At 31.3% G+C, this 9,923-nt stretch overlaps 1 protein-coding gene across 1 annotated transcript; it reads right to left on the minus strand.

Moving 5' to 3' along the window:
* Window positions 1-475: 475 nt before the first annotated feature.
* On the minus strand, window positions 476-3,057 carry LOC100783948 (probable UDP-arabinopyranose mutase 1). Its single transcript, XM_003531825.4, has 4 exons — window positions 2,483-3,057; window positions 1,504-1,754; window positions 1,246-1,414; window positions 476-1,133 (listed from the first exon to the last, which is right to left on the minus strand). Exons 1-4 carry the CDS (start codon window positions 2,792-2,794, stop codon window positions 804-806), a joined length of 1,062 nt encoding a protein of 353 aa, XP_003531873.1. The 5' UTR covers window positions 2,795-3,057; the 3' UTR covers window positions 476-803.
* Between the last annotated feature and the right edge of the window lie 6,866 nt (window positions 3,058-9,923).

A 9,923-nucleotide genomic window follows, 5' to 3' on the forward strand; every position in this document is an offset into this window, starting at 1 on the left:
TATCCACCCAATAAAACCAAAATAACAGCTCTGCAGGTTCAGAAACATCTTTCAAATAAAAACCAATATCAAGAAGCTTCCAAATCCAGAAGTAACAGGGATGCACATGTTCTTATCGCAGCCACACTAAAATACTGGTATGTTTTTATTCACTTGAACTCTAATATGCTTTCTACCAAATGAAGAGATTATTATTTAGGATCATTTTCACAGCATAAAGATACTTCAGCATTCTTTTTTTATCAACTTAATGTATATATTTTGTAAATTGCCGTTGCTTGTTTAAGGGACATCTTGGTTCAAGTTTCCTGCAGTTCTTGTAACTAATTGTAAGTTTTCATTCAATTGAGTTTATTTGTTTGTCATCCACTTGAAAAGAGACTTAATATTTATTTATATAGCAAGTGTATGATAGGACAATAATCAAGTGGCAGATAAAGTACCAAAGAAAAATCCAAACTTCCAAACACATCAGTTAAAAATTGATCACTATGGATCTATACTCAGTAATAAACAAGACATACATCAATAACCTTTCTATTATTTCACATGTAACGAAATGCTGCCATGTGATCTCTACCCATCAAACAATAATAAAAAGAAAGTAACGCCCTACGGGTGTACTTATTGTTTCTAAGCTCAAATGATGAAGTTATTAAACAGAATTACAGCTAACAATGCTGCAAATTTTAAGCCGAGAATAACAGCTAAGTTGAAGATAAATACTAAGGAAAAAAAATACAGTATATAAATAGTTCCATTTCCAAGTTCTGTGGCTGTTATGCAGTTAACCAAAAACCGATTCACGCTTTGCCATTGGCCACTGATGCTCCCGCAGGGTTAAGCTCATCCCAAGCTTCAATCCAAGTGACCATGGCATCTGCCAACTTGTCAAAGTAAGGATCTACCTTGGAAAGCTTTTCCTTGACTTGCTTGGCAAGCTCAATGTAGCACTTCTGAACAGTGGTAGCTTCTTTAGGAAGAACAATGCTCTGGAAGAACGGGATAATGTCTTCTTGCCAGAATATGCCTTTGTACTCTTTCCTCAAGTTCACAAATGGGTTGCTGGCCTTGCTGTGATAGATATAGGGCAGACCAGTCTTGATTCCCAATCCCAAGTGATCACAGATTACCTAAACAATCATCATTATCGTATATCTCAGTTGTTTTCATGCAATGATATTCATATAAGTACAACTATCAATTGATTGTATAGAATTGGGAAAATAAAAGACAAGAATAGACCTTGCAGCACCAGCCTGCCCACATGTCGTCGTAGCGTCCAATAGGCTGACCATCACCCATGAGACCAAAGTACATTGCTGCTCCTATGAGATCGCGATCAAAGGCCAAGTTCATTCCACACATGGGAAACAAAGTGCCCTTTGGTATGGTCAAAATAGCATCCACATACCTTGTAATAATCACAATATTCACAATCAAACTTACATACAACTTATTGTTTTTGAAAATTTCAAAGGGTCATAGGAGTACAAGTAGTACCTAGTGTTCCTCTCAAGTGGCTTCACAAGCTGAGTAGGAGCATCGTAATCTGGGATGTTGAGCCAAAGACCATGAGAAACTGCAGTTGGTACACCTTCCCGGAGACTGAAGGGGTAACCGCGAACAAAATCTGCACCTTCTCGGAAAGGTTCATAGAGGGTGTTGAAAAAGTAGGGTGTGGATGGGCAGAGCAGGTTTTCTATATGCTGCTTAAGTGCATTAATCTTGTGTCCGGATGGATCAGTGGCAACCTAAGTCACAACAAAAATAAGAGTTAAATCATAAATCCTACAATTTTAAATGAAAGATTAGAAAGAAACACACATTGATGAAATCCAAAAACGTATTACCATATATGGCTAACAAAATAAGTAAATAAAACCAATGTCAACACTAGTACATATAGCTGGAAGACACCTCAGGATCCCATCCTTTGCAAATGATTCAATCTATATCATGTTATTATTCACCAAATGTAGACACTAAATCTAACCATAGTATCAAATTTTCAATTAAGGAGAGTGAAACAGAAGACAAACAAACTTTACATAATGGACCAACATCAAAGCTTCACAATAAAAGAATACCAAATCAATGTGGACACCTCCCACGGTGGAGATTGAAACCTCAATTCGCCACATTGTGGAAAGCTAACACCATCCATTAGACCTACCTCTGTTGGTCCACAAATCACTAATTATACAGTAACAAACCGACATTCTGTTTCAAACAGATCATAAGGCCAAAAAGACGATCCAAGACATGCAATGGCCAGAAACAGCAGAGGCAGTATCATACTATCATCAATTACACTCGAAGAAATTCACAGAAAACCAACATATCAAGATCCAAACTTTACACGACTAAGAAAGAGATCAACCTTGCAAACCAAACCATGTCAAGATCTAGCCAATACCAAACTCAAATTAAAAAAAAAAAAAAAAAAAAACCAAAGAGAACACAACAAAGGGGTACTCACAAAGCAGTCATCATCAATGGTGTAGATGTACTTCTTCTTGGAGACCATGTAGCCAAAGCAACGGCATGCAGAGTCCTTGAAGGAGATGCAATTGGCCTTGGGGCCAAGGATCCTGTTGATGTCATTGCGGTTGTAGAGCTCATAGTCAAAGCCTTCAGGGACCTTGATGATCTTTGAAGGGTCTCCATCTTGCACAATAATGAGATGGTAAGGCTCAAAGAATGGCCTCCACATCTCCAAGAAATCCAGGTTCCTGATCGTTGGGATCACGATGTCCAGCTCATCTTTCAAAAGGGGTGTTGCTGATGCCATTGGACCAACAGAAACTTGTTGTTGTGACTTGTCTGTGTGAGAGTTTCACAAACACAGTGTGTGTGTGTTGTGTTTGAAGATGCAGAGGGAGAGAGGAAGTTTGTAATGGGGTATAATATAAATGATTGGCACGTGCGTGACCGCTGTTTTCGGCACGAGTGGGAGAGCTTTCAGAGAGACGTGTCTGAATGTTTAAGGTAAGAAGACTCCTTCAACTTCAAACCTTGGTGGTGTGTGATTGCCGTACAATGAGGTGCACACTCACCATAAGCCAGAAAGAAAATATTATTAATACTTATAGTAACTCATGATAATAATAGTAATATTAATTATTGTACGTGTTCTGTTTCATGTGTTGGGGTTAATGCATATTGATGTGGTAGAGATTTGTGAGAATCATATTTTGGTTAATTCGCCTGATTTGATATAGAAAAATATACTTGACCTGATTATGATAGAGAATCACTACTAAAGCTTGGTCATGAAATTCTAATTTCTTTTGCTTTCAATTAACAAGCCAGAACGAGATTAACGTTGAAATGAGGTTAATATAATGGTTCGTTTGTAAAGAAGTTACCATATGATAAGAAGAATAAGTCTTAGGATCCATCAAAATAAGAAATTAATCTTCAGAAACCAAGTTGGACGGTTTCTTTATGTACCATAAACAAATATCAGTTTTTCTTTGGGAAATAACAAATCAATTATTGATTTTAAGGTTTGTGATAATTTCATCACTGTTGATATTAAACGTAAAAAAAAAAACTAAATTAAGATGGTGCTAACTAGAATATATTTCACCATATATATAGTCTTACTCTTGTGATATTCTCTTTCCTTTTAACGGGAGCGATAATTAAATCTAGAATTTTTATTCACTTCACATTAGTGTGAAGTTTAGAAACAATCCCAATTAAGAATTTTTTATAAAGGGTTTATTTCTTTTAGTTTTTTTATCTCTAATTATGTTAATTATACTTTCTTGATTTCTCACGAATATGGAGTATTTTCCTTCAAAGGCAAACTCCGATTAAGTTAATTATACGCAAATTATTTATGTGAAATTGGAATGTATATGATTAATTCTCCAGAATATCCAATATTAAATATAACTTGATTTATTTATTTTATTTTTCTTATAATTATCGCATGGATACATTATGAGTTTAATACTTTAGTTACAGGTTAATATTTCAAGTTAAAAGGAGATTCAAAATGTAAACTGTGAGTTTTGGTGGAAACAATTTCATATCAATAACATGGTTATAAAAAAATGTAAATTATATGGCTAGAAAAAAAAAATCATCCATGATTTGAGAGAGAAAAAAAAGGAAAGGGTAAAAGATGAAAGAAAACAAAATCCAGCAAGTATTTAGTCGATTTTTCAAATAAAAATCCCAGTTCGATAAAGAATTAATTAGTACAATAATATTACGTCAAAAAAACTAGTACAATAATATATAAAATTAAAAGATGTCTGCGTTGCTATATTCAATTATTACTCTACTTTTTGTGTTTTTTTTATGGAATTTTTCAATGAAGAAAAGTCACCCAATAATCCAACACTCCCTCTTTGGCTCTTTCTTTCATTAAAGGAAATAAATTTTTAGGTACAATTAACCTCGAAGAGATTTTATGTCATTCTCATGAGCTTCGTCAAAGCGTTAAAAAATATGTCTTTTTCCTCATCAAATATTCAATGTGAAGTGAAGAGTAACGGAATTTATATTTAGTACCTAAGATATATAAAGAGGCAAAAGAAAAAGCAATGACTTTTAATAGCTTAAAAATGTCATTTTCTAACTTAAGAAGAATCTTAGGGTGGTGGCTTGGTCAAATTAGTAGTTACAAAAAGAGCCAACCTTATGGACATCTTTGAAAGTGATTTATCTCAAACTCTATTAGCTGTGTCTTCATTTTCTTTTCTTTCCCATTCAATTTTTGCACTATCGCTGGTCAGAATTGTTAGTGACGATTATGCCTTCCCCATTCTTACGCGGCGAAGACTATTCTGAAATCTGAACTCTTGAATTCTTTTTCTTTTTTCCTTCATGATTGGAAGGGAAAAAAAAGTAATTTTATTCAAATTTAAGCCAAAAAGAAAAGTCCAAATGTAATCAATAAAATGGCCGGGTGAGTAAAGGTATTCCTCACAACTGTCACAACATAAGTGACACTTGTTTGTCCAGTATAATCCCCTTATTTTGTTAGAAAGTAATTTTACGAGATACAATATTTTTTCTTATTCATATACAATAAGCCACTCAAGTTTTAGTTTCAACAAAAAAAAAATTGTTATTAATTTTTATAAATAAGAAAAATCATATATAGCACTATCATTAATCACTTTAAGTCTAACTAATCGTTAGGCCAGCCTCGTCTAAATACAATTTCTTTAAATGTAAATAGTGATATAAATATTATAATATGCCTTAAAGGGTCAGAGAATTAATAAACCTATGATTAGGGGTGGGAATAGGTCAGACCGACCTATAAGGACCTACGATCTGACTTACATAAAGTCTGATCTGAACGGACCTATTTAATTAAAAGGTTAGGCTTACGCTTATTTAAAAGCCTATTAAGTTAAATATACCAAGCTTAAGCTTATTAAAAAGTCTTCTGATAGATCGGCCTATATATATATATATACTTATATTATTTTTTGGGTATCAGTATATACTATTATTTTTTGGAACTATCAGATTTTGATTACACATTACTGCTCCATAACTTCTATTCATATAATCAAGGACTTTAATTACAATTTAGATGTGAGTCATGTGCCCTTTTATATTCTTCATTATTTTAATTGACTTTCCTTTTTCTTTAACTTTTTTATTAAATTCTTACTCCATAAAATATTAAATATTTATTGTGAAAAAAGTTTTTAAAAAGACTATCATACCAGACCGAGTCAAAATAAAAGTCTTTGATAGGTTATAGGTCAGGCTCAGACTTCAAAGATTCATCGTAAACTAGGTTAAGATCTTTCAAAGTCTGACCTGACCTGGCCAATTCTTGTCCCTACCTACAATATTTAAGTTTACAAAACAGCAGCACCATCCATGCAAAGAAAGAAGGGAAGTGAAAGGGTAACTTGCGGATTCATTTTGTGTCTTTTGATGCGGAGAGAATAGCGGGAAAAAGGAATTGGAATGCGTATGCAATTAGGGAGTTACACGTTCCTTCGCATATCTCACGTTCTTCTTTGCGTTTAACAATGATAAGAAACGAAGCTAACAATCTCTTTTGTCCTCATTCATGGAAAGTTGTGTAGATGAATGATGATGCTAGTCAAAATATCTATGTATACATGTCATTTGTTAATTTATGCGCTTGCAATATAGTCTTAAAATGAAAATGGACTATAATACTTAATGTTTAGATCTACATCATAGATCTGAAGTCTGTAGACTAGTAGATAAGCACATTCTCTCCACGCTTTTATTATAATAGTTTAATTTAAACCTTTCTTATTTGAATCACTTGAGTAAATAGAATAGCAACAGCACGAGTAACATTAATTTATGAGGCATATGTGATATTTGATCTAAAACATATATATAAATCCCTTGAAATCTAAAAATGATTTATATTGATCACCTTATTTAATTGTGATAATCTCAAATCGGTAATACTTAATCAATATCTTTTTTTTTCTGAATTCCTCCAAGATTTTTTCTGAATTCTTAATCAATATCTTTAACATAATAGTCATCAGAACAAAAATATAAAAATTAAAAACAATGGCTCAACCAATTTATTTGGACTACAAATAGAATATTTAGCTAACATATATAGCTATAATAAGAGAGAGTTGAAACAAATAAAGCCATATTTGCAAATTGCAACACTCGAAACCAAATTGGTAAATCAAAGATAAAAGAGATACATCACCATTATATGGTCCATAACCTAACTATGGCGTGCCTATTTCGTTATTTTTTAACTAACTAGCTAGCTAAATGATCTACGTAATGTAAATGAAACTCTGAAGCTGAACTTAGACTTGCCTTTTCTTTGCTTGACAGTGTTAGCTTAACAACATATTCGGCACATTTGGTGGAAAATGCATCTGCTTTGACGTGAGGACTGTGGCAGAAAGCACATTGATCAGTCATTTATTGGGTTAGGCAATTTTTTAGTCTAAATGGTATTAGGCCACTGACCACCCAACCCCTCTTCCCATTTACTTTTTATTTGATTTTTTTTTGTCAATGCCTTGCAATTTACTTAAAAAATTACGATTGTTGCCTACAATATCACTTTCGCACGTGCAGCACACTATGGTTCTGGCTCTGGTTCTGGTTCCATTCCACAAGTATCCTATTGGTGCTGAGGTCCAAGTTCATTTTTATGTTCAACAAAAGAGCCCAAAAATAAGGCCCAAACAGACAACAACAACACTTAAAAACTAACTTCTTAGGAGATCACTAAATGCACCCTTGCTCATTGTTAAATGTATTCCTTTTTTACTTTTTGCTAATAACTTTATTCAAATACCTTTTTTTTTTATCTCTTTTCACGTACTCAAATACTCTTCCTTTTGCTTCTCCTGATTGTGCATTTTTCTTTCTTTTCCCATTCTCTGACAAAGTTCTTCATTTTTGTTCCTTGTTCCATTTATAATTTCGACTCTTTCTTCCACAATGACACTTTTCCTTCACAAAACTATTCCCCAACGAAACAACGAATATGTTTGAAATTTTGGATACTTTTAGCAATTGTCATGAAAAATACATACTGAAACAGATATAATAACAAAGAATGGGCCTACTATTATTTTCACCAGTTGGATGGATTTTTGGGCAAGCTCCATAGGTCCTAGGAAGGGGGTATCTTTAGTAAGCTCCAATTTTTTCTTAAAAAAAGTTAATAGAGTTCGTTTAGCAATTTAAAGGTATATTTAGCTATTTCCACATTATTTGTTGTTTGATTATGAAACTCACAGGCCTAAGTTCGAAAGCCCAATATTGACTACAGTAAATGGGTCAATTCACTTTTAGTGTGGAGTGGAAGTAGGCTAAAACTTCCTCCACTTTCACTGTTACTTTTTGCATTGGATTTTCTGTAATCCACATAAGCCTTGGAATAAATATAACTTCGTGTTTTTAATCTCTCTTTTACTTATTTTATTTTATCTTTTATTCATACGAAATATTCATCAACTTTATTGATAAATAATTTTCATGATAAACTTGATCACCTTTAATGAATCTTTCTTTTCCTCATTATGTTTTTTCATATAAGATTTGAAATAAAACTTTATTTAAGGAAATCAAATTTAATATAACTCGTTTATTGATCTTATTGATGATTTATATATATAGTACTACCATAATATTATTATGGGGAAAGAGGTTGACTAAAAGAGAATAATTATATTTGAAATTTATCAAATGGGGATATTTTTTGAATTAATATCCTAATAGAAGTAAGTCATAAGGATTTTTATGATTCTAGATATGAAGTTGTAAAAAAAATTCAAAACTTTGAACTTTTTTTAATATTGAAGTTGTAAAAACTCAATGACTTTATAATCACATTTTAATTTTAATTTTTAATTATTTATATAAAGGCATAAAAATTTTAATAACTTCAAAGTTGTGTCGATTTTTTTAATTATTTATTTAATTTTAACTACTTCAAAGTTGTCATAATTTTTTTAAAGTTAATTTTGAATGACTTTTTTTTAATTTCTTTGACTTTTCTATTTTTTAATAGTTTGTTTCAATATTTTTATATTTTTGTTACTGCTATTAACAGATAATATTAAATTAATCTTAACAAAATTTATTAAATAATATTAAATTATTTTTTATATTTATCATTAAGTAAACTAATATTTTTGTGCAATATAATTAATTGATTTTATTTGATAAAATTGTTTTAATATTTGCAACAAAAGATAAGTTAATAATAATTGTTAAAACGAGATCAACATAATATATTAATATAAATTAAACAATACAAATCAAACACAAACATAAAATTAAAAAGTAAAAACAATATTAATATGCAATAAGAAGAAGAAGAGATCTTAGAACAAGAAGATAACAACGATCATCAAATCAAATATGAAAGATCAAGATACATCCAAAAGAACTCCACGACACATCCAAAAAGAACTCCCGTTGGATATTATTCCATTATTAATATTTTTTTTTAAATTAAATCTATATGTAGTACTTTTTATTTAAATTAATGTATTTTATTTACATATTTTTTCTAGTTTATAAAACAAACAATAATCCAAAAAAATCATTAACATTAGTAAAAAAATATAAAAATATTAAATAAAATAATAATTAAAATATAAATTAAAACTACTTTAGAGTTGAAAAATAATTTAAAAATTTTAAAAAATAAATACGACTTTGAAGTCGTTTAAATTAAATAAATAGTTAAAAAAAACAATTTAACTTTTTAAAAAATTTACGACTTTATATAAATAATTAAAAATGAAAAAGTTAAAACTGGACTTTGAAGTTTTTACAACTTCAATGCTAAAAATATAAAATGAAATAAAATATTTTTAACTTAATCTTATTTCGGTGTTAATTCAAAAAATATTCTTATTTAATAAATTTCAAATGAAATGAAATTATCCTCTTTTTGGTCAAACATCCCATGTGTGTCGATGTATGATTTGAATATTCTTACATTAAATTCTTCAAGAACATGAATGAGTCCTGACTCTTTTAGTTTCGGTTCAAAGTTCAAACCGAATCCTGACATATTAGACAGGCTTAGCATAGCTTTGAAATCTGAGGCCAAAACTTTAGGCCTGGCCCAAGTGTGCATCAGTTGAAAGGGATAGGAGCATCCTAGGGTGTGGCACTCTAAGCTCTAGCTTTGACCAAAGCGTGTTCTAGCCTGATCCACAAATGAATATGCTTCCAAAGGTTTACCAATTAAGGCATGGGCTAGGCCTCAGTACTGCAAAGCCAGGCCTATTAAACCAGTGACTGACTTAACCAAACCACTTTGCAATTTGCATGCCTCCAATATTCTTCCATATTACATTTGCATGGTTTGTTACTTTGTCAAGCATTATAGTAAATGCTGCTCAAATTAAAGCATCTTACACGATGGAAAAAAAAAAAATAGAGTAACACAAGGAGAG

This window comes from Glycine max, chromosome 8, assembly GCF_000004515.6.
Source record: "Glycine max cultivar Williams 82 chromosome 8, Glycine_max_v4.0, whole genome shotgun sequence".
In the NCBI taxonomy this organism is placed as follows: Eukaryota; Viridiplantae; Streptophyta; class Magnoliopsida; order Fabales; family Fabaceae; genus Glycine; species Glycine max.

Excerpts from the sequence above, each read along its gene's own strand:
- LOC100783948 (XM_003531825.4), bottom strand. The coding sequence starts at position 2,794 with ATGGCATCAGCAACACCCCTTTTGAAAGATGAGCTGGACATCGTGATC. Across the intron at positions 1,755-2,482 it reads CCATTGATGATGACTGCTTT|GTTGCCACTGATCCATCCGG; the intron begins GTGAGTACCCCT and ends GTTGTGACTTAG. Across the intron at positions 1,134-1,245 it reads GGGCAGGCTGGTGCTGCAAG|GTAATCTGTGATCACTTGGG; the intron begins GTCTATTCTTGT and ends ATGATTGTTTAG.